Source organism: Aspergillus brunneoviolaceus, assembly GCF_003184695.1.
Source record: "Aspergillus brunneoviolaceus CBS 621.78 unplaced genomic scaffold BO95scaffold_32, whole genome shotgun sequence".
Lineage (NCBI taxonomy): Eukaryota > Fungi > Ascomycota > Eurotiomycetes > Eurotiales > Aspergillaceae > Aspergillus > Aspergillus brunneoviolaceus.
The window spans coordinates 204322-227457 of record NW_020290762.1 but is presented as its reverse complement, the minus strand read 5'-3'; the positions used below and the strand labels follow the sequence as shown (position 1 = coordinate 227457).

Sequence of the window (23136 nt, the reverse complement as noted above, 5' to 3'; positions counted from 1 at the left end):
ATCAACATTAGCTGCTCTTCCGCCTCAGGTGTCAACCATCTGCTACTCGGTATAAACAGCTACACTCACCAGCCTGATCACTATTTGATAACGAGTCAGGCTTGTATCAAAGAAGCTATCTACCTTCACTTGAGACTTCGCGATTTAGCTTTTCCGTCTCTTGAATAAGCAGAATTATGTTTACTACAGTTTATCAATGTGCTGTAATTCACACCTGAGGCAGCAAGCCCCGCTCGCTGACCGCCTTCGGTAATTATGCCATGTTGTTTCGGAATGGCTTCGATGGCCTCCTTTCCTTTCCATCCTTCGGAATAACACTTTGACTGCTGTCGCAGCCCAGAGCTGCTCGCTTTTCTTATCGGCAATGGCCAAACCTCCCCTTGGCAAGGTCAATGGCCACTCTGACGCCGGACTCAGCCCAACCAACACCCTCACTACCGTCTTCAACGCCAGCTCCGTCGCCGAGATCAAGGCCACGCTGTCTCACCTACATGAGCAGGAAGCTTCAGTGACTGCCCGCCTAGATGCTCTTGTAGCTTCTCAGAAGGACTTCTCGCGCGAACTTGGACGGTTAGACCTGCTTCGTGCGAACCTGGGCTCACAAACTAGTACCACGCGTGCCATCAGCCATGGCATGCTCGCCGATGCGGCCACTACCGCCGATCGGATTTCCAGCGCGGTTCGTCGTCTGGACCGCGAACAATCTCGTGTGAAGGCTACCCTCGCTGTGGTAGATCAGGTTGCTGAGCTAAAGGCATGTGTGCTGGGAGTGGCTGGCTCGATGGGGGCCCCGCAGGATTGGGAGACTGCGGCGAGCTACCTGCACCGCGCAGCCAAGATCCCCCCGGAGGTGATCCACGGGGCCTTCGCGGCGGAAATGGTGCCCACCGCGGAGGTGCCTGACCCGCCTCATGTCACCCTCGACAACGCCGCCGAGTCACTTTGCGGTCTCTTCCTGCGTGAATTCGACAAGGCCGTCCAGGAGAACAATGGTGCCCGCATCACTCGCTTTTTCAAGCTCTTTCCCCTAATTGGCCGCTCCGAGGTCGGTCTCGACGTCTACGGCCGCTACGTCTGTCAGGGTGTTGCCGCTCGCGCTCGATCCAATCTTAATGCCTCCGGCGGCCAGGCCAAAGACGGCTTCTTCTATGCCAGCGCACTCACCAAGCTGTTCGAACATATCGCCCAGATTATTGACGGCCACGGCAGCCTCGTCGAGCGTCATTATGGCCCGCGCAAGATGAACCGCGTCATCGAGCGCCTCCAGCTTGAGGCTGATGTTCAGGGTGGCATCATCCTTGACACTTGGAGCGATGAGCGCCACGTAGATCGCAAGCTAACTGACATCAAATCCTATGCCTTTACTTTTCTCGTGCAGAGCTTCTTGCCGCCCCAGCGCGGCGGTGGCACGCCTCGATCCATTTCACCTGCCACCCGCGACGGAGCCACCGAGGATGAGGGCGTCGACATGAAGGAGATCGACGGGCTCCTCAACGAGATGGCCATTATGCTAGGACGCTGGTCATTATACTGCCGCTTCCTAGCAGACACCTGTAATGTAGTTTGCCTTGCTGATTTCCCCAAACTGTAACCTGATACTGACTGATTGCCAGCCTCCCGGGGAGAATGATTCCACCAACCAGTTCGCCCTTCCCGAGTTTCTTCGCGAATCCTCCCTTGCTAGAAAGATCAATGAACGTCTCGCCGCTCCTTTCAATACTATGACGACTTTCTTCTTCCGTCGATCCGTAGAAAAAGCCTTTCAGCTCGACGAGCAACCATCCGGCCTGACTCTCAACCCGCATAAGCCGCTGAAGGCCGACCCACCACACATCACCTCCGCTGTTGACGACATCATGTACATTGTCAACAAAGTCCTGCAGCAGTCCCTTGCAACCTCGCAGATTAGCGTCGTCACCAACGTCGTCCCGACGGTTTCGCGCGTTCTCGGCTCTGACTTCATCGGCATGACCCAGCGGAAGATGCGTGACGAATGCTATCCGCGCGCCGCGGTCCAAGGCGCCCAGCCTCCGGAATCGCTCACCATCCCCTTCCTCGTGCTCATCAACAACCTCGACGTCGCAGTCGACTACATCCGGCGCATCCTTCACAAACATACGGAACAGAAGATTGCCAGCCAATCCGAACCTTCGTCCACCACCACCACCGACCCCATCCAGGCCCTGTTCCCCAGCCCCATAGAAGCCCAACTGGCATCTCAAACCCTACACTCCCTCGCCAGCACATTCGAGTCCAAGGTCACAGACCTCCTCAACGATGGCATCCAAGTCATCTTCAACAACCTCATCAAACACCGCCTCCGGCCCATCCTGTCGGACGCCTTCCGCGACATCGAATACCAGCCCCGGGACGCCAACGACCCGGTCAGTACGGTCTACAACGCCCCGGCAATCCCCAGCATGAACGAGTATTACGACTCGGACGACCCGATCATCGGCGCCCCCGACGCGGCGGCCGCCGACGGGGAAGCCGACCCGGGCGCGGAGCTGGTGCGCCCGCGCTTCGCGACCGCGTGGAACGAGCTACTCCTTCCCATCAGCCGCATCCTCACCGCCTCGGCCTTCGACCGCCTCCTGACCGTCACGGTGGCGTATCTGGCGCGGCTCCTCGAGAAGAGACTCTGGAGCTACCACAGCCGGGTCAACGCGCTCGGGGCGACGCGGCTCGAGCGCGACGTCTCCGGCGTGGTCGGCGCGGCGGTGGACGTCGGCGGCTCGCAGGGCCGGTATCGGCACCGTGACGCGTTCGTGCGCTGTCTGCAGATGGTGCTGGTGATGGGTATGGACGAGGACGAGTGGGAGGATGTGATGCGCGGCGGGGAGACGGCGGAAGTCGTCGAGAAGCTGAGTCGGGAGGAGAGAATGAGGGTTCGGGCCATGGTGCGACGAGCTTAATACCCCCTTCCATTCCGATCCAGTCTTAGAGGCAGGGTACTCAGACAGAGTGACTAGCTAAACGTACATAAGAGGGAAGGGAACAGTCCGCCCCATTTTGCCCCGTCAAAGGGCTTGCATGTAGATGATATGAATGTACAGTACATATAAACATAGGGTACACATTAGAGATGAGTGAAATTAGTCGTATGTACTTATCGACTGCATATAGTATCAACTTCCGAGGGTTCGTGTCAAGGCTATCGGGCGAGGAATGATCAATGCCCGCTGATCAAAGAAGATTGTTTGCTTCCAGCTACTGCATACTTCAAACATAAAATGGTACAGTGGGTTGCGGCTCTGCAGCTCTGCCATGGGAACCACGTGCCGTGGCTGGCCATGCATGTGACAAATTAGCTAGACGATGATCCATGAGCTTTCTTCTCGCCTGGCCGGGCGACAACTGAGCCTGTTGTGTGAGCGAGTTAGTGTGGGTGATGATCTGAAATTACCTCCTAATAAAAACACCTTGAATGGCTTTTCTAATTTAATTGCACCGTCATCAATTTAAATATGTTTCCTCAAATTAATCAAATCTATGCTTGTGCTGGTATCAATCCTGAACACTCTGAAGAAAATTCTCCCGCCAGCTAAAGAAGCTAGTATATACAAAGCACCCAGCAGAGAGGTATACAGAACCCGCGGGTGTGCTGACCCAGCATAACGCCATGTTTAGGGGTAAAAAACAAGATAGTCCGAAGAGTAATCCCCCCACCGGAAATAATACACAGAAAATGGAGAACAACCGCAAAAGCTGGCTCGGGGGGCAAGGCGACGCTGGATATCATAATAGAACAGAAAAACAGATAACAAATATGCGAAATGCTCATCAGGCGTCGATCTTCTCCTGCATGGGAATCGCCGCTACCGGCTCTCTCATGGGCTCGGGCTCGTGCTCATGTGCCGGGTGGTGCTCGGCCACTTGGCGCGGCGCCGGCGCCATCTTGATCTCCTGGATGCCCGAGTCGCCTTCGCTGCAGCCACGACTGTCAACGCCAACCGGGGCGTGTCCGTCTAGCATCATTTCGCTGTGCTCGCCAATACCGTACCGCGCTGCAGCAGGGATCTCGTGGCCATCCTCCAGCTGGTCGTGCTTCTGAGGAGTCCAGGCCAAGTAGTCACGGCGGACTTCCACATAATCGTAGGCGAATTCACCCAGTTGATCGTCGTCCATACCCAAAAGTTCGGCTTCCTCCGAGGCGCGCAGCTTGAGGCCGGGAATGGCGTTGATGGCGTATGCAATGATGGCAGACATGACGAAGGCGTAGGAGCAAGTGGCGACGACGTAGGCGATTTGAATGTATAGTTGCTTCCAGTTGTGAATAATCCAGCCACCCGAGCCGGATCCCGTGTTGACTCCGTCCAGCCCGACGATCGCATCATCTGCGAAGAAGGCGTTGAAAATCAAACCGACGATACCCGCAATACCGTGCTCAGCAAGCACATCCATGGAGTCATCAATTCCAACCCAGTATTTCACTGTACTTATTAGAATCAGTGTATTCATGCAGTGGGGATATGATCGGACTTACCCTTGGTGGAGTAGTTGCAAACAATGCCAGTGACGACACCCAGAATCACGCTGGCCCAGGGAGGGATATAACCCGAGGCCGGGGTAGCTGCGACGAGGCCAGAGATAGTGCCGGAACACCAGCCGACCATGGACCACTTACGTGCAAGACGCCAATCGAGCAAAACCCAGGTCATGGCCGCGAACGCTCCAGTCAGATTGGTATTCCAGCACGCCATGGTGGCACGCAAGTTAGCGCCAAAAGCCGAGCCACCGTTAAATCCCAACCATCCAAACCAAAGAAAGACAGTCCCCAGCAGGATAAGCGACACGTTGTGCGGGCGGAAGTTGAGCATCATCCGTTCCTGACGGCGACCGAGGACCATGGAGTAGGCAAAAGCAGACAACCCGGACCCGATCTCAACGGGGCCGCCACCCGCATAATCCAAGACACCATACTTGTATGCCCACCCATTCACATTCCAGGCCCAACATGCCAATGGGCAGTAGACAATGGTGGCCCAAATGAAAACAAACACCATGGCCGGTAGCATCCGACCTCTTTCAGCTACGGCTCCCATGATGATAGCTGCCGTTACACCACAGAATTGCATCTGAAAACCAAGGACTGGGTCAGTCTCCTGGAGAAATCCATGAACAAGGCGGGGGAGTGTACCTGATAGAAGGCATAGAGCAGATTTGGGATGAGAGGAGATCCAGGGCTGGGGTCGGCGAGCGTCTTCATGAGACCAAAATTGCGCAAGTTGCCGATGTATCCGTTGGTGGCGGTGGGTGAGAAGGCGAGGGAGTAGCCCCAGAAGTACCATTGAAACGTGACGACGGAGAACGAAGCCATACAGGCCCAGATCATGCTGAGAGCCGACTTTCGACGGGCAAGACCCGAGTATAGGAACGCCAGACCGGGAATCATGACCATGACCATGGCAGCGGACACGATGATGAAGGCCTGGTCTCCGGATTGGAACCATTTGTTCAGGTTCTCCGTTCCTATGACCGGGGTAAGCATTGATGTGAGGGTCAACGGGAGGCTGTCTAGCCCGCATAGGTTCACATACGAGAATCGCCTCCCAGTTCATTGGTAGCAAGGGCTTCGTAATCGGAGGGTGCGCCCGTCCAATTGTATGACGCATATTTAGGTATGTAGACGCCGACGTTGCCCGGCATTGTGACGGTTTAGTTGGCGGATAGTGTAGATTTTAAAGCAGGCAGTTGAGGTGGTATGGCGAGAATGATGAGAGCGAATTGAGTCACCACCGCCCAAGTTGTCCTCACGCTGAGAACTGGCGGATGGCGGAGGGGTGAAGTGACGAGATGAACCAGTGGCAGTTTGTCGAGTGATACCGGATATTCTTCCTTCTGTTATGACCAAGGGTATCGGGTGATTCGAGGAGGGAGCTGGGGAGAATTCAAGCACGGAAAGAGGGTGAGTAGGAAAAGCGTGACAAAAGAAGGTTCGGAAGGGGAGGGAGGGAGGAGTCGGGATTGAAGGCGTAGTCAACCCGAGATCGGAATGATTGACGGAATCAACGTCAGTGGAGAGGGAGAGATGGTGCGGAGGGAGAGAGGGGGGGAGGGAGAAAAGTGGAAAGAGGGAGAGAAAGAGGAATTGAGAGGCGAAGAGGAGGAAGAGGATGGATGAAGTAAGTCGAGGGTAGTAGTATCTAGTATGCGTAGTAGAAGAACTCCGCCGTCGGATGTGGAGAAGGAGAAACCGCCACGGGGCGGAGGCGTGGGCAAGATATAAATACGAAGTGTAATTGACTGGCAACGAGTTTTCTGGAAAGACACCGGGGTGGGTCGACTCAAAACCACAGGACGCTTGAGTATTGAGTGGTAGATAGTTATAGAGTGGGAAAGACTCCCTGAAGTTTGAACTCTTCTGTTCTGTTCTGAATTGAAGCAAGAATGGATCCCGATCCCCCCCGTTGGGCACCGGAAGGTCAAGGTGGAGCTGTTTTTTTCACGGTGAACCGAAGAATTGCTATGCTCCCAGGCCCAGATGAAACCGATCGGCCCTGTCTGGCTGGAACTGAGTCGGGAAGCGAGAGATAAGCAGCTGGAAGGCTTTCAGGCAACCTTGATGGAGGGAAAGTGAGAATGGAGATGAGAATGAAGAGGAGGAGGAAGATGATGAAATGGAAAAGAAGCTCATGATGATGGACTGGACGGGAAAAATAAAAAGACTATCGGGAAAAGAAACTTCAAGGTAAAAAAAAAATCCAAATAATAAATTGAAAATTGAAATTCGAAATAAGGTGGTCAATCTGGGGGCGTGCGATAACGAAGGGAATGAAAGAGTTGAAAAATCAAATGGGATAAAATAAACTCGGGCCCGACGATCCTCGACCGAACGGCGAACCCTTGCAATTTTCCTCAATGATAACTGCCAGCACTGGTGCATACATCAACTGTACTCGGTACATTCATGTATTGATTGATTGATGAGGAGAGCAGTCAATCTAGAATACTCTCATTCGTTAGTTATGAACAGTTCTCAACTTCCATCTTCCGTCTTTCTTCATCAACTGTGCCAAGTCAATGGCTCTCTTCAGCTTTATCTGTCCGTCAATCAGTCCACCCGCCAATGTTTCTCTCGAGTCGATTATTCCCTCGTGGCAAAAGCCGGGAAGGGACGGGGCAGACCACCCCGAAACCAGGCAAGGCTCGATATGCGCCTACAGAATGCGGTTTAGTCGGTGGCACCCCCTACCCAATCCTACTGAAATCAAATCAGCTCTCTACATAGTATATTCTATGTAGACATATATCAGAAGCACAGGGAATGCTTCCTGCGTCCTGACTGTCGCGCGACAGCGGAGGAATCCTGGGGTCAGCAAATAAGCTGATCACCCTACCCTGTCAGCCCCCGGATGACCGTCATCAGCATCAACTGCTCTCAACTTCGGTATCACAATCAAGGTTACGAGATACCATCCATCCCGCTCGCTTCCATTGGCCTCACCATTGGCGGACAAGAAGTACCGCCCAGACCTGAGCCTCCGATGCATCAGGACAGTCGAGGGGTCACTGAAGCAAGTGGCTTGAGAGCTGTCTGTTGTGGAGGATATAGTGCACTGGTGGTATGTACTGTCAGTACTGTCAGTACTGTACATTGACCATTCATCCTAGTGCATGTATGGATCAGCCCTCCATCACCGTCCGCCTCTCCACCAGCATTGACAATGTGGTCCGGCTGGTCTAGCGAGAAGAAAAAAAATTCCCCGACACTCAATGGGACAACAGGGCTCGATGAACTTGTATTTATGCCTACGGACCTCCGGGCAGCTACGGTAGGGAGATAGCTACGTATCATGCATCCTATCGACCTCGCTTTCCCTATCGCTCCTTCCCGACGATAACAAAACGGACAGCGGTCGGCTTGAAGCATAAGATTGCATCTGAATGCCTACTTTACTACTGGCTGTAAGTAGAGGTCGCTTACTGCTGGTTTTCCAGGCATCGCATTTTTGAGACTTGGCACTCCGGCACGATCTCCCCCATGAATGATATTGGTTCCGGTCCAAGCAGTCGTCCCTATACAGTACCCGCGGACCAGAAACAAGAAACAATTTCAAGGTTGCGTACGGATACTCCTCGCCTCTGTCCCCCAGATGGACTATCACCATTACGAATAATACGAAAACTCTCTTGCGGAGGAGTGTCGATCCCAGGTTGTCCTAGGTTGGAAGTTTCACAGTTTCGGTCTCGCCTGCCTGCCTGCCTGTCTGCCTCCTTCCATTTTGTTTGGAGGAATCCACTCAGCCTGTTCCGTGGAACCTCAATTTGGCTGGAGGGAAAGGGAAAGATAAAGATACGGTCTTATCAAAGTTGGTTTCTCTGAGCTCATCATTGCTTGGGAACGATTGGCTGGGAGGGAACGATAAGGTGCTGCACGCCACCCAAGCCGGGCTGGGGCTCCGCTACCGCCGGAAGCAGTCTAGCCCAAGCGTCAAGCGGCTCCATCGTGCTGATAACAAGAAGCTTGGCCAATGGAAGCCCCTCTGTTTGTGGGTCAAAACTTCCTCTGCGAAGGATAGACTACTAGGTACCCTAAATCACCCGCAGGCAGTCAGCCTGGCTATCCGTAGCTAAGGTATATACGCCTTTGGATACTCCGTACATTGGAGTGCCGTTGTGCTAGAGTCTAAGGTCAATCGGACACGGCCTCATGTTGACATACTGTGTGGACAAGAGCATGGTGGTAAGTTACCAAGCGGAGAGGATATACGTATCCTTAGGCTTCCGAAATTAAGTTGTCAAAGATGTGAACTACGTAGCCTACATCCAGTAGCTCACTGGGGCAACCAGACGTAGATTAAACTACGGAGTATATGGGTCTATATCCGAATATCGGCAGGCCTTTCCCAGGGCTATTGTGCCTGGGCCATCGGGACTCAAATCGGCTCTTCCACCAACCCTGCAGTCATAGACTAGGTAACTTACCTAGAGCTTGGGTCCGGGCTGGCTGCAGAAGACAGAGTGGTATAAGCCTGGGGGCGAAGGGATGGATGGAGTCCATCTTGACCCCACCTGCCCACCCTTCTTGCTCCTCTGTCCAGTTTCCTGTGGGCACTGGGTCGAACCCTCTAATCTAGGCCTCTACTGCAACGGTAGGTACTTCAGTACATGAGTTTGCCGCGGACAAGGCAACGATGCTTACACCTGATCTGCTTACCAGTCATCAACGTGCATCCATTCTACCTGCCGCCATATGAGCAAAGCTGATTTCGACCGACCGCATCAGCGGACTACACCCATACTGCCTCGTAGCGGGTTCAACGGGGTGGAAATTTTTCCAAACAGACAATCCGCCTATACCGGAGGTCTCCGAAACACTCGGCGGGCCGGCGGCGACTGCGAGGGCGCGCAAGCCGCGGAGAGGGTTCCGAGCCTTCCCGAGGCGGGCATCGGGAAAATGAGGAACGCGATGAGCCCGCTGACCCAATACTAGCTCATTGAACTTCAGTAGCTGGAAATAGAACGAAAAAAAAAAGATATCAGGGCCCGAACCGCGATTCGAACGCGGGACCTCTCGCATTTGGAGCTATAACCCGACTAGGAAAGTTAGAGATGTCTTTTGCTGGTGGTATGTTGTAAAGTGTGAACTTACAGCGAGAATCATACCACTAGACCATCCGGGCTGTGATGATGTAATCTGCACCTGATTATGTGCTTACATACGGCGGAGAGTACAACCCGGCGTGTCACCACGCAACCCTATCTTTGGGTATTTCCCCGGGCACCAAATAGCAGGCACGGGTCTCCGGATTTGAAGTAATGCTAAGTGTGGGTTGAAACATGATCTTGGAGCATCGGGTGGGTTAGTGTTTAGAAATAAGAGGAACCAAAAAAGAAAGAAAGAAAATTGATTGGAAAAAGAAAAAAAAAAAAAAGGGTGCTGCCCGGGGGATGGTACGTAGGAGGCAAGAAGAATTTTTGTGGGTCCGACGGAACGTGGGAACCTCTCGCATTGCGAGTTGATAACCGAGACGGAGATCTTAGATATTGTGGCAAACATTTTGTGGTCGTGATGGCTGTGGCTCGTTCGTAGGCTGGGGGGAAGGGGGTGGGGGTGTTCTTCGGTATCTTTGCAGTGCCTTTCGGTGCTCACCTCATGTCCCTCTTGGCTACTTCGTCTCCGGATGATGCAAGTCTGCTTCGGGGCGAGTAGGGCATGCATGACTGGGTGCCGATCAAGGGGGGCGCGACAGGTCCCTCTGGGAGCAGACCAGGGCCAATTATCAGCCTATTTGAAGGAATCTGGTGTTGAGCATGCACTGTACCTCTCGGGGCTGGGGGGTGCTTAATCGCACGACACTGCAATCTATACTAGTTATCTGTACACATGTGGCGTCTGGTCAGCCATCCATAATGGCCGTTGTCACTTGTGTCTTATGTGTCTCGGGTCTCTACTCCGTACACTGTGGTGACAAAGCTTGGTGTTGCGCTAGGCGCGCCGTGCGTGATGCATAATCTCCCATCACTGCTTGCCTTCGTTTGGGTATACAATACGCGTGTGGCTTATCTTTTCGTCGCAATTGCATCCCTTGCGCGGGTTTGGTGTAATTATTCAAGCGTGCAGTCTCAGTATCCATATACCCACCTGGTCTGGTACCTCCCGAATACACAGAGCCGCCCGCCGAGAATATATACCTACTCGGATGAGGAACAAACCCCTGCAACTTGCCATCAACACTAGTAAGCATCGAACACGGAGAAGAGAGCATATAAGAGAGACACTAGGCCTCATCGACAGCAACAATGCCGGAATATCACAAGATAGAAAATGTGAGTACATTGCATGATCACAATAAAAGTGCACGGATGGCAACTTCAAAGCCAAAGTTAGGCGTATAGAGCATTAAAATAAGAACCAACATCAGCAAGGCCTGCTGGCCCAATGGTAAGGCGCTTGACTACGAATCAAGAGATTGCAGGTTCGAGCCCTGCGTAGGTCATTTATTTTTGCTTCTACGTCATCTTTCTTCTCAGTATCCGAGATACTCGGGCCCACTCGCCTCAAGTTCCCTGTATGATCGCTAGACGGAGCAAGTTCGGACAACAGGAGCGCAGGCCAGTGGCGCTGTTTTCCTTTGTCAACGGCGCCATGACCCGACCCGGTATTTCCCCCAAGCCAGTTCTGCTACGTCGCCGGCAAGTCCCCCTAACACTGACGCGTGCATACTATGGCCTGGCCTGGGTTTATCATACCTGCCCAGATAGCCATACAATATACACGCTGTCAAGTCCGGGGCATGATATTGCACGCAAAACCCGCATAGCCAAGCTGCGTTGTTCTATTTATCAATATTAAGTAACATACACAAGAACCGTAGCATTTGTTCTATACACATGTAAGCCACGATGACACTATTAACCCAGAAACTTAAATCTAGCCCACCGACTCATACCCATGCATCTATCAGACATTGGAGCTGTATCCCACCCCAACGGCCCGCCGCCGCTGTAATGCCATATAATACTTCCGCGCCTCGTCTACCCAGAAGACGCTGCTGGAGATGCACACCAGCTTGAAAAGGTGTGCCAGGTTCAGGGCCTCCGTCTGGAACACCCGCTGTAAGAATGGCAGGTAGATGACACACGCCTGCCCAGCCAGAGAGCCCAGCACGGCGTAATTGAACATCTTGTTGCTGAATAGGGAGATCTCGCCCCGCAGGACCGACTTGCCCTCACTGCGGCAGGTCAGGGCGTTAAACATATCGAACAGCACAAAGCATGTGAAAGTCATCGTCGTATCGTGAGCCGTGACCACGCGCGCACGCTTGCCAGGATGACCGACATCATCTACATCGCCCATCTCGTACACGTAGATGGCTAAGGTGCCGAGCATAATCACCATGGCCGAGGTCAGAACTCTCTGAATGAGTGGCCTCGTCAAGACCCGAGCTGACCTCGGGCGCGGAGGGCGGTTCATGATTGAGGGATCAACCGGCTCCACGCCCAGGGATTGTGCTGGGGGACCGTCCATAAGAATGTCTAGGTAAAATAGATCAGTAAGGGCAAAGAAACAACATGGAACCAGAGTTACTTACTAATCCAGAGGATCTGCATCGCATTCAGTGGATTCTTGAAGCCCAGAGTTGTGCTCAGCAAAACAAGACTGAGGGCAGCCACGCTGGTGCTGAGTTGGAAGGTAATGAAATTCTGGATGTTGTAGAAAATGCCCTTGCCTTGCTCGATGGCCCGCAGAATGGTCGAGAAGTCGTCGTCTGTCAAGATCATATCCGCCGCCTCCTTGGCGACGTCAGTTCCCAACTTGCCCATAGAGATCCCAATGTCCGCCTTTTTCAGGGCCGGTGCATCGTTGACACCATCCCCAGTCATGGCTACCACATCCCCGCGAGCCTGCAAGGCGCGAACCAGCTTCATCTTGTGGTCTGGACTCGTGCGGGCGAAAATCGAAGTCGAGGCAATTGCCTGGGAGAGTTCGGTCGTGCTCATCCGCTCGATTTCCTCACCGCTGATGACGGGCCGGGACCCAGGGGTATCATTGACAGGCATTCCTAGTTTCTTAGCGATAGCAACTGCAGTAGTCTCGGCATCTCCAGTAATCATAATGATCCGCACGCCCCCGGCCATCAATCGCCGGATAGACTTGTGTACATCCTTCCGGGGGGGATCATTCATTCCTACCAGCCCAGCAAAGACGAGCCCAGTATACCGCTCATCGTCATCGCCTTGACTGGTGCGTGACGCAGGCGTACCCGACCGGCTGCCAAGAGTCCTTCCTTTACTACCGTCTCTCGATACACCGCTAGCAAAACCAAGGACTCTTAAGCCTTCTGATGCCATCTGCTCGGCCGCATGCCGCACGGCTTGTCGTCGAGGTTCATCCAGAATCACCTCCCGCCCGTCCTTGGTCAGGTAGGTATCGCAACGCGCCAAGACCTGCTCAAGTGCACCCTTGATGTAGGCCATATTAGTGCCCCCTGGAGCGGCAAGTGAGGATGATTCGCTAGGTGTGCCGCTGCCGATAATGACACCCATCCATTTGCGCTCGGAACTGAAAGGTGTCTCCGCAACACGAGCGCTAATTCGATCGCGAACATCGTCCTCACCAAATATATCAAGTAGATCGAGGATCGCAACATCTGTCGGCTGCCCAACCCATCTGCTCCGAACGCTTCCCGAAGCCCCTTCATCAGTTGAGGACAGCACGGCAGCGGAGGATGCGCTAGCCGGAGAATTCGCATGTACACGAGACAATCTGGCATTATTGGCGATGTTACCAATGCGAAGCACGGTCCGAGCCGCGGGCCCTGGAGTCAGTGACGTGATGTCGCTATGAACCTCAAATGGCTCCGAGCAATCGAAGTGCCACATCTTAGTCACAGTCATGTGGTTGAGAGTCAGCGTGCCGGTCTTATCGCTACACACAACGTTGACCGATCCCAAGGTCTCGACACTGGGTAGCCTTCGCATGATAGCTCCTCTCTTGGCCATGCGCAAAACCCCCAAAGCTAAAGTTACCGTTACAATAATCGGAAGACCTTCTGGAATCGCAGCAACTGCGAGCGAAACACCAATAGTGAACATCTCGAGAAGCTTCCGACCCTGGATCAAGCCGATCACAACAATCAGTGCGATGACCCCAAAGGAGATGTAGCTCAGCTCTTGGCCGAGCCGATCCATTGATAGCTGCAGCGGAGTCCGTGGACTTTCAATTTCCTGTAGCGACATGGAAATGCTACCAAACTCGGTCTGCGCACCAGTTCCGATGACAATCCCCTGTCCATATCCGGAGCGTACTAAAGTTCCCATGAAAGCGATGTTGTGCTGCTCATTCAAACGAATATCTGCCCCAACCGCGCCGCTGGCAGGTGCATCATAAAACGGTGATCGCGGTGGTTGAATCGGGAGTGACTTCGAACTGCGAATGGCGTCGGAGTATTTGACCACTGGCTCATTTTCGCCAGTCAAGTTGGATTCGTCAATGGTCAAGTCCGTGGCTGCTGTGATTCTAATGTCGGCTGGGATGCGGTCTCCGACGGTGAACAGGACCAAGTCACCAGGAACCAACTCGTTTGCTGGAACTGTGGTTGACGCTTTGACGGCGTTGGAGATAGATGGGCTCTTGCTTTGAAGCTCCTGCAATTCGATCTCCACAGTGGCTGCCGCGCCCGAGTTTGCGATGGGAGGACTGTTCGAAGGAATATCGCGAATCAGGTGCGCATGATGTGGGACGAGACGGTTTAGGGCTTCCAAGGACTTTTCCGACCGGTATTCCTGGACGAAGCCGACGCTGACGACGATAGTGACGGCGAGGGTAATGCTAATCGCATCGTCGTAATTACCCATGACGAAGGATACTCCCGCGGAGGCCAGAAGGAGCAGAATTAGGGTCTCACGGAATTGCTTCAAAAACCTAAGCCAGATAGGCTCCGGGTCTTCATGAGGTAGTTCGTTCGGTCCATCGCGTGCGAGGCGAACCTCTGCCTCCGCCGGAGTGAGTCCATGAATGAGCGAGGTCTGCAATCGCTCGGCGGTTTCTTGTGGGCTTAGCAGCGAATACGTAGAGGTGGATGTCTATCCAGTGCGTGACGCTTGAAATTAGTCGTGCCCATGAACCACATAAATCGCTGCAGACGGATCATGAAATGCGACGGTCGTCGAAGTCAAACTTTCGTCCACTTACTGAGGGGGAGATAGTAGAACGTGCACCCGCAGGTGTCGTCGATTGGGGCCTCAAATCGATCTGGGCATTATGAAGAGGTAGCGAGGGCGTTTCGGACCTTGACATCTCTCATGCTTTGTCGAAAGATAGGGAAGAAAAATAAGGCCCAAGAAGATCAAGCACCAGCTCTTAACATCCCGTCGGGAACCAAATTTCAACTTGAAGGAGTGTATGGTTGAGGGGGATGTGTGGCTTTTAGGGGAAGAAAGGGTGAATGTTCCAGATCGCAGGAAAATTCCAAGACGGCGGGCACGGCGAGAAAGCCACGTTCTAGTACTCGTAGGCGCGAGCTGGCCGTAACTGCATCGATAATAGTTCAATTGGATTAAGCCAGGATTGGGGGGGGGTCACTGGGCAGTGGTCACTAACAAGTGGACACAGGGACAGGACAGGGCCGTGCTGCGAGGGGAGGGTCGGCTTGCGGGCACTGATTAGTAGTCATGTACTCAGTATGTGACCTGAGTTTAAAGAAGTAATGGTCGGAGAGTCACGATAACAGAAATCAAGTGCAAGGCGCAAACGATTTACAGAAGGGGGTGAGATTGTTATGCAAGCAGGTCAAATACGAAGCCTGGAGCAAAGTAAAGAGTCAACCAAGCTACAGGCTAAAATCATTATTGAGTATTGAATCGGACCTTCAACCGCACTCCAAGACGGGCTCAGCTCGAGTCTTTTGCTGCCTCTTTGGGACAGGCTTTCTTTTCGCTTTCCCCATGCAGACTAGTGTTTCCGGATGACGCGTTGATCCGTGGATGCCGCACTAGGACTAGTGCGAGCCGCAGTGCAACTGCTTGAGTGTCTGCTTACATAACTTGCAAGCACAAAGCTGGGTGACACCACGTGACCCCAGCCATCTTGTCTTACCGCCAATCAGCTGACATGGGTTCAAGAGGGGAGGGGAGGGAGGCTGGGCAACCACAGCTCAGCTCAGTTTACTACCTGCCAGTGGTAATGGATGTTGTAGTACGGAGAGGTACCGTACCAGTATCAGCCCGAGTCAATCAGTCCCTTCCGCCTTTCAGGAAACGCGCTCCCTCTTCAAGGTTGTTTCCTCTCATCCCATCCCATCCCACACCCACCACACCACCACCTTTCATCCTCCCACTTCACCCCCCCCTCCCAACCGCCTGCTTTTCTCCATTCAACTCAACCACCCCTCAGCCTACAGTTTCCCCTCCAACCTATTTGTTGTCGGGCTTACGCTGAGGTCGCAATCAACGCGACTACTGTTCAATCACATTTTACCCACTACCTGGTTCAAATCTGTCGGGTCCGTGTGGCCGCACCTCCTCAAAACGCCGTAGGGGGCGAGTACCACTCGCTGATCCTTTTGTTTTCGACTCCCGGCGCGTCATCGTACGTTGGTTGCCAGGGAACTTATCACCACACATCAAACCCCCCCGGCACCGGGCGGACTTCTTTTTGGAAGGGTTCGGCTAACGTTGGCTTCCTCTACTCATTAAACTTGGCTTGATCTTTACTATTTTAGCGCCAATATGTTCTACTCGGAGACGCTTCTTTCGAAGACCGGGCCGCTGGCCCGCGTCTGGCTGTCCGCTAACCTAGAACGCAAGCTTTCGAAGTCGCATATCCTGCAGTCCGATATCGAAAGCAGTGTTAGCGCCATCGTCGACCAAGGACAGGCGCCCATGGCATTGCGACTCAGTGGTCAGCTGCTGTTGGGTGTGGTCCGTATCTATAGCCGCAAAGCGCGCTATCTCTTGGATGATTGTAACGAGGCTCTTATTAAAATCAAGATGGTATGTCTTGTCGTTTCATTTATTGATTCGTCTCTTGTTTTCTAATTACCTAACGGTGTAGGCCTTCCGCCTAACAAATAACAATGACTTGACAACCACGGTCGTCGCCCCCGGTGGCATCACATTGCCGGACGTCCTCACCGAGTCCGATTTGTTTATGAACCTGGACTCTGCTCTTCTCATCCCGCAATCGCTCAACTTGGAACCTGAAGGCAAGCGACCAGGATCTATGGATTTTGGAAGCCAACTTCTTCCTGATACTGGCTTGCGGCGCTCGGCCTCACAAGAGCCTGCGCGCCTCGAAGACCACACGCTGGTTGATCTGGACCTGGGAGAAGATGAGACACCACTGGGTCACGATTTCAGTATGGAAGTTGGTCGAGATGCGCCCGCCCCTCGCCCCGTTGAAGAGGATCTTTTCAGCGATGGTGGGAAATTCAACGATATCGACAATTTACAATTGGACCTAGATCTTGGCGAAGACGACGCTCCCTTGGACAGAATGGATCTTGGCGATGACGGCTTTCACGATAACCTCATGCAATTGGACGACCCTATGGACCTCGGCGACGCCGAAGAAGCTGTTCCTGATGCCGATGAGCGATTTGAGCGCGAAAGTACTGTCCTGACCGATATGTCGGAAGAACGAGTCAATAGGCTCCTCGATTCGGACGAGGAGGCCGCCGCGAACGAAGAGAGAGACGAGGAAGCTGGGGAGGAGACAATCGCGCAGCACGAACAACGGGCGAAGCGTCGCAAGGTCGTTATCATGGGCCTGGACTCGGTAGCCGATCGCCCCCAGCACGAAATGAAAGAACAGGCTAAGGACTGCGCGCACATTATGAAGCCTTCGTCGTGGCTACCCCGGGACCCCGTGCTTTTGACTTTGATGAATATGCAAAAGAACGGTGATTTTGTGTCGAGTGTGCTCGGCGGTGACCGGGGACGCGGTTGGGCGCCTGAACTTCGGGACCTGCTTTCTTTCGACACAGTTCAGAAGGCTGGGGAGTTGAAGCGGAAGCGTGACAGTGGAATCGCAGACATGGACGTGGAGGCGGCTACCGCCCCAGCTTTGGAACTCGGCGAAGAAGAAACAATTTTGCCAATTGACGAGGGTGTGGGTATGGACTCTACACTCCACCAGCGCTCGGATATCGATTTTCCAGGTGACGAGGAAGACAACCACGCCCCGCACCTGAGTGAAGATGAAGGAATGGATCACACACTGGAGGAAGCCGACGATGCGATTGTTCAAGATAGCGGACCGGTCTCTCTGGGCACGAAGCACGCTGTCCACATTCTTCGCGAACGCCTTGGAGAATCTGCTGAGGCGCAGAAGAAGAGCGTCAAGTTCCAGGAAATCCTGCCCGAGAAGAAGGCCTCCAAGGCGGATGCCACTAAGATGTTCTTCGAGGTCCTCGTCCTTGCTACCAAGGATGCGGTTCAGGTCGAACAACGCCCTGACACTGTCGGTGGTCCTATCAAGATCCGTGGCAAGCGGGCTCTCTGGGGCTCATGGGCCGAGGAGGGAGCCAGCGAAGAGGCGGCTTCGCAGGTAACGCCGGCTACCGCCTAAATTGTGAGATGACTTTCTCTCTGTGTGTTCATGTACATCTTTGACTGTGGTTCGAGTGAGCAGGTGGGGTAGGAGTGAATGAGAGTGCTGGCGAGCGCGAGAGAGAGGGAGAGAGAGTGTGTGTGTATTTGTGGGCTGTGATGCCCTTGGGACTGATCACTTTGTGTGTCGGCGATTGTTCTATTGTGGAATTGATTGGCGTTTTGGGGGTATTGTCTTTCCTTGGGACTAAAAGGCGGCTATTGAATCAATTGTGTTTAAGAGCCGGGATCTTGCTCTGCGGGTTGTGGGGCGAAGACTGTGTTTGGGCGATAGCTAGGTTTTTTTTGAAGTGTAATAGAAGCCATTTTCCGTAAGAATGAATTCTGGTCAAATGGGTGATGTACAATGGATGCACTGCATTTACGTAGTTCTGGATGATAGTTAGATAGCATGACAGCGGATGTCGGCCAGCTTCCTAAGGGACTATATCTGGAAATTGGTATCAACTAATCAACTAATCAACTAATCAATTTTATCATTCGAGTACGTACGTACGTACTGTACGTATTTGTAGTTAGTAATTCGGAGTCAACCGATAACGTTAAGTCAAAATAATAATGAGTGAGTGGGCTGCTCGGTCTTTGCTCAAAGCCGAGGGGCGAGACTACTCGTACTAAAGACCGAGACACACCGTCGAACCTGCAAACGATCGGCGCGATAAGCTAATGCTCTTGGCCGGGCCCTCTTTTAAGTTAATCGTGATATGTAAGCCATTAGGAGTACCAGTTGCATTCATCATTCGCACCTCGCGGAACAGCTCTTCTCATTCGGCTGAAGGCTCGCTTTCCTGGTCGGAGTGGGGATTCCGTCTCCTGCTCAGTACCAGCTGCCATTTCCCCGACTTTCTCTCGGTCAATCCCTCCTCACCTTTTCGTCCCCCTCGTTCTTCTGCAACTGACACCTCAATTCCTTTTCTATGCCCATGCCCATCGCATTGACCAAGCCGTCACAAGCTTTAGTGAGAGTAATTTTCCGATACTTGTCAGTCCCCGTCGAATTGGCCTGCAGATCGCTTCCGGTTCCGCAGTAGATATACTCCGTATTCCGCAGCAACTGGCATTCAACTCGACGAAGTTCATCCGGCAATAGGAACACACAGAGAATAAGGATCGTATAAACTCGGGAGACTCATTAAATCGCAAATCTTGATTGTTTCCATGGTCGCATACAGTCCTTCATCTAGTCCAGACCGACACCATGTCTGAATCTGGGCAGGCAGAGGAGGTCTCTCGAGAGACGTCCGGTCTATATCTCGACCGAAGCTCCGCGAGTTCGCATCAAGATATCGGTAACTATGCGACTGCCAGGAACCCGGAATTTGAGGTTGATGGGAATTATGCTCCCATCACAGGTCGCGTCACGTCACATGAGAGCCAGATGCGCCGAGTGCACTCGCGTAGCTACTCCCTGACTGATGGCTATAGCTATAACATGCCAGACGACGACGAGGTCGAGAAAATACCAAGTCGAAAGGAAGGGCTAGCTGCTGATGACCCTGATGCTTTCATTGTCGGCTGGGACGAGCATGACCCGATGAACCCGCGCAAATTCAAGACCTTGCGGAGATGGCTGATTGTGATTATCTGCTCTCTAGGCTCGCTTTGCGTGTAAGTGTCCAACCCCGGGCCATGTATCTGATTAATGCTGATATGATCGTCTGTCTGAAGGACCTGCACATCGTCCATGTACACTGTCACCTACAGCCAGCTGATAGAGGAGTTCAACTGCTCTCGGCTGGTCGCAACGCTGGGGTTATCATTCTTCATCTGGGGCCTTGGTAAGTCAGTCCGATGTGTTTGAAGGACCGTCCCCTCCAGAGTGTGGGCAATGTTAACCTAGAATCCTTGAAGCGGTCGGGCCGCTTTTCCTAGCTCCTTTGTCCGAGGTTTGTGCAACTCTCTGCTCCCTGTTCTGGGACCTGGACTGTCAGCGCGCATATACAGACAAATCGACTGACACCCCAGAAGTTTTATGGTCGACGATATATCTACATCTGCTCATTCTCATTCTTCTTGATCTGGCTCGTACCCTGTGCAGTAGCCAAAAATATCCAAACATTGATCATCTGTCGCTTCTTTGGTGGCATTGCTGGCAGTGCGTTTTTGAGTGTCGCCGGTGGTACTGTAGGCGACCTGTTTGCCCGCCATGAGCTCAGCGCACCAATGATGCTATACACCAGCTCTCCCTTCATAGGACCCGAGCTGGGTCCACTGTAGGTTTATTGGTCACTATAACATGACGCTGCAAGGCATGCTGACAACTCCAGTGTTGGTGGGTTCATCAACCAATTTACCAGTTGGTTAGCTTCCTTCCCTGCTCAACCAACGAATACTCTCGGCTGACTGTCCTGCAAGGCGCTGGACATTTTATGTCCTCCTGATATGGACAGGCATTCTGTTAATCCTGATTGTTTCCTCTGTGCCAGAAACGTATCATCCTGTGTAAGTGGCCTTTTCTGTATCGTACCTTGATCTTGCCCATGACCGCCACCTGATATCGGTCATGCAGTTTGCTCAGACGCAAAGCCCGGAAATTGCGCACAGAGACAGGCGATGAGAGGTGGCAGGCGCCGATTGAAAAACTGCAACGTTCGGTAGCACAGACAGTTTTGCGGTCTACTTACAGACCGCTGCTCCTGCTGACCATGGAGCCAATGTGTTTGAACCTTTGCATCTTCTCAGCTATTCTGCTGGGTATTCTCTATCTGTTCTTTGGTGCATTCCAGCTGGTCTTCGAAAACGTTTATGGCTTTGAGCTGTGGCAGCGCGGTCTCTGCTTTCTCGGCCTCTTCGTCGGTATGCTCCTTGCCATTTTCACGGACCCATTGTGGCGCCGTAACTATGTCCGCTTGGAGGAAAATCACGAGAAGGCGACTGGGCAGTTGGATGACTTCCAGCCAGAGTGGCGGCTCCCACCAGGTATGTTTGCCATGCCCTAAGTTTGATCAGCTTCTGATGGCAATGTTAATACAGCAATTGCCGGGGGTCCCCTTGTAACCATTGGCCTATTCATATTTGCCTGGACAATTTATCCCCACGTGCACTGGATCGTACCACTCATCGGCAGTGCTTTCTTTGGAGCAGGGTAGGTTTCTGCACTGTGTGAGCTTCCTGCTTGTACCAATATTCATGCGCCCCTCGTTAAGACATGGTCTTTTTTGGAGCTTCTTCGCCTCTGATCAATTCTGACTCGTCGCTCATAAGGACCATTCTCGTATATTCGGGGATCTTCACTTTTCTCGTTGACGCGTATCCGACCTATGCTGCCAGTGCCCTGGCCGCGAACAGCTTTGCGCGCTCTATCTTTGGCGGAGTTTTCCCTCTTTTCGGTATTCAAAGTGAGCCCCCTCTGTTTCAGCTCGAACGGAAAGCCTGGGGGTGGTAAATTCATGCGTAATCAAACCGAGTGTCGTCGTCTACTTCCAAGCCTGTTTGATTCCACGCTGAGATCTGCCTTCCTCGGAGGAAATGCATCCTGATCGCCGATCGCTGACACATGACTCCAGTGTACAATAACCTGGGCTATCACTGGGCAACATCGCTTCTTGCTTTTCTGACCCTTGTTATGGCACCATTCCCGTAAGTACTCCTTGTTGCGTGCTTGATGGTGATGTCTGTGTCGTCTTGTCTGCCTTCAATGCCAACTCTGCAATGTCGTTGGGCGGACCGCCGATGCCCCCTTGCATAGAGATCTGCAGCGGCGGCAACATGATATGTCTGACGCCTAAAAGCACATCTACGTCTCCTTCTCTTTGGCAGCAATCTTACTATCCCTGGAGTCAATCTGGCTATGAGTGCTGACTGTAATGCTTCTTTTCCTCTGATTAGGTACATATTCTATCTTTATGGCAACCGCATTCGGAAGAAGAGCCGATTTGCTGCATGATCGTCCCCACTATATCCTCAAGAATTTTGAAGATGTAGACATCGTCCTACCGGAAAGCGCTCTGCTGGCTAGATCTGGTCGATGAAAGACAATATCCAATAAGTTCTTGGATGATGCATACGGAACAAGAATGACGGCCTGCAGCAATCACTGGTATTACTATTGCAGAGCTTGTTTTTTAACGACCGATGACGACCCGAGGCGCTGGGGCGACCTTGGCGGTTCTAGCTGATAGATCACAGCCGCCACAAATCAATTCTAGAAATAAATAGAGATTCCATGGTTTAGCTGAACAGGTTAGAGTCACGTCACACCGTGCTTCCAGCGGACTAATTCTCAGTGAACACCGGCTTCCATCCATCCATCCATATTTACATTGTCAGAACTATACTTTAACGAATCCATAACATCCCACACTTCCCAACCAACTTCTATCCTTTCCCCTACCTTTGCAACGCGCAGAATAGAAAGTTACATCATTTCTAATAACCGAGGCACACTGCACCCATGTCAACCTCGATTTGGTACCTGACTGAGGCTTCAGAGCAAAGAGCAACAGTCATATCGGGCAGAATCGGGCGACCAGGGCCAACCCAACGGGAAAACCCGGGGTAAGACTTATACAGTCAGGATATGATTGGTGCGCCGGTTCATCTTTGAGGCATTTGTTTCCTCTGCAGTCTTGCTTTTCTTTTTTTTTCTTCTCTTTTTTACTTGTGTTTGCTTTTCTCGGTTCCTGGGAGGTTAGAGGCCTACACGTGGGAGATTTCTGATACTAAAGCCCACAGGAATGCATAGGAACGGAGGACATTTATACTCAGGTAACGTACGGTACAGGCGGTAGTAAACCGGTAACTTCGAGGAAACTGCGATGGACGCTCCAATTACTCACACAATTGTATAGTTAGGTCAACAGTGAGGAATATCTGCTTCAATTGGGCGATTGGGATGGTAACATGTAGTTCAGAGTGTACTTACTGTACTACTAGGTACCCTAGTACCTTACACTATAGAAGTGTCGAGCTCTCTCATCTATTGAATATTCTTTTCAGACGATCATGGAATAGTGGCGGTGCAACACGGAAGATCAGATCCGTATCTCGAGTACTAGATATAGTTTTGCTGTTGGAGAGTGATGATGTCTTCCTCGAGTGTCACATGCGACAGCCATTTTCATATCTTGACATCTGCAC

The 23136-nt window shown here is 52.5% G+C and overlaps 6 protein-coding genes and 2 non-coding genes across 8 annotated transcripts; 5 read left to right on the top strand and 3 right to left on the bottom strand.

Moving 5' to 3' along the window:
- Positions 1–315: 315 nt before the first annotated feature.
- Positions 316–3101, top strand: BO95DRAFT_473404 (Golgi transport complex subunit COG4). The gene is made up of 2 exons (XM_025589721.1): positions 316–1558; positions 1614–3101. Exons 1-2 carry the CDS (start codon positions 365–367, stop codon positions 2913–2915), a joined length of 2496 nt encoding a protein of 831 aa, XP_025442464.1. The 5' UTR covers positions 316–364; the 3' UTR covers positions 2916–3101.
- Positions 3102–3454: 353 nt separating this feature from the next.
- On the bottom strand, positions 3455–5668 carry BO95DRAFT_388828 (ammonium transporter). Its single transcript, XM_025583563.1, has 4 exons — positions 5541–5668; positions 5141–5472; positions 4487–5078; positions 3455–4433 (listed from the first exon to the last, which is right to left on the bottom strand). The coding sequence occupies exons 1-4, from the start codon at positions 5647–5649 to the stop codon at positions 3784–3786; spliced, it is 1683 nt and encodes a 560-aa protein (XP_025442463.1). The 5' UTR covers positions 5650–5668; the 3' UTR covers positions 3455–3783.
- A 1601-nt stretch (positions 5669–7269) lies between these two features.
- BO95DRAFT_442616 (uncharacterized protein) lies at positions 7270–7799 on the top strand. The gene has a single exon (XM_025586469.1). The coding sequence runs from the start codon at positions 7356–7358 to the stop codon at positions 7599–7601; it is 246 nt and encodes an 81-aa protein (XP_025442462.1). The 5' UTR covers positions 7270–7355; the 3' UTR covers positions 7602–7799.
- Positions 7800–9486: 1687 nt separating this feature from the next.
- On the bottom strand, positions 9487–9626 carry BO95DRAFT_t136. Its single transcript has one exon. It is a non-coding gene; the product is annotated as a tRNA-OTHER (tRNA).
- Positions 9627–10871: 1245 nt separating this feature from the next.
- On the top strand, positions 10872–10943 carry BO95DRAFT_t137. The gene has a single exon. It is a non-coding gene; the product is annotated as a tRNA-Arg (tRNA).
- A 464-nt stretch (positions 10944–11407) lies between these two features.
- pmr1 (Ca(2+)/Mn(2+)-transporting P-type ATPase PMR1) lies at positions 11408–14746 on the bottom strand (the record flags this gene model as incomplete). The annotated part of the gene is made up of 3 exons (XM_025584272.1): positions 11408–11982; positions 12039–14532; positions 14642–14746. The coding sequence occupies 3 exons, from the start codon at positions 14744–14746 to the stop codon at positions 11408–11410; spliced, it is 3174 nt and encodes a 1057-aa protein (XP_025442461.1).
- A 1568-nt stretch (positions 14747–16314) lies between these two features.
- On the top strand, positions 16315–18151 carry BO95DRAFT_442614 (kleisin alpha). The gene is made up of 2 exons (XM_025586468.1): positions 16315–18019; positions 18080–18151. The coding sequence occupies exon 1, from the start codon at positions 16598–16600 to the stop codon at positions 18014–18016; it is 1419 nt and encodes a 472-aa protein (XP_025442460.1). The 5' UTR covers positions 16315–16597; the 3' UTR covers positions 18017–18019; positions 18080–18151.
- A 1104-nt stretch (positions 18152–19255) lies between these two features.
- On the top strand, positions 19256–21640 carry BO95DRAFT_362646 (MFS transporter; the record flags this gene model as incomplete). Its single annotated transcript, XM_025582587.1, has 10 exons — positions 19256–19665; positions 19726–19835; positions 19909–19943; positions 20026–20270; positions 20325–20357; positions 20413–20499; positions 20567–20976; positions 21031–21142; positions 21262–21395; positions 21564–21640. 10 exons carry the CDS (start codon positions 19256–19258, stop codon positions 21638–21640), a joined length of 1653 nt encoding a protein of 550 aa, XP_025442459.1.
- Positions 21641–23136: the final 1496 nt, after the last annotated feature.

What these genes read in the sequence shown, in the direction of transcription:
- BO95DRAFT_473404 (XM_025589721.1), top strand. Translation starts at nt 365, where the DNA reads ATGGCCAAACCTCCCCTTGGCAAGGTCAATGGCCACTCTGACGCCGGA. An exon ending in TCCTAGCAGACACCTGTAAT is followed by an intron (nt 1,559 to 1,613) that starts GTAGTTTGCCTT and finishes ACTGATTGCCAG; the next exon opens with CCTCCCGGGGAGAATGATTC.
- BO95DRAFT_388828 (XM_025583563.1), bottom strand. Translation starts at nt 5,649, where the DNA reads ATGCCGGGCAACGTCGGCGTCTACATACCTAAATATGCGTCATACAAT. An exon ending in TGAACTGGGAGGCGATTCTC is followed by an intron (nt 5,473 to 5,540) that starts GTATGTGAACCT and finishes CCCCGGTCATAG; the next exon opens with GAACGGAGAACCTGAACAAA. An exon ending in TGCTCTATGCCTTCTATCAG is followed by an intron (nt 5,079 to 5,140) that starts GTACACTCCCCC and finishes CTTGGTTTTCAG; the next exon opens with ATGCAATTCTGTGGTGTAAC.
- BO95DRAFT_442616 (XM_025586469.1), top strand. Translation starts at nt 7,356, where the DNA reads ATGACCGTCATCAGCATCAACTGCTCTCAACTTCGGTATCACAATCAA.
- BO95DRAFT_442614 (XM_025586468.1), top strand. Translation starts at nt 16,598, where the DNA reads ATGAACCTGGACTCTGCTCTTCTCATCCCGCAATCGCTCAACTTGGAA.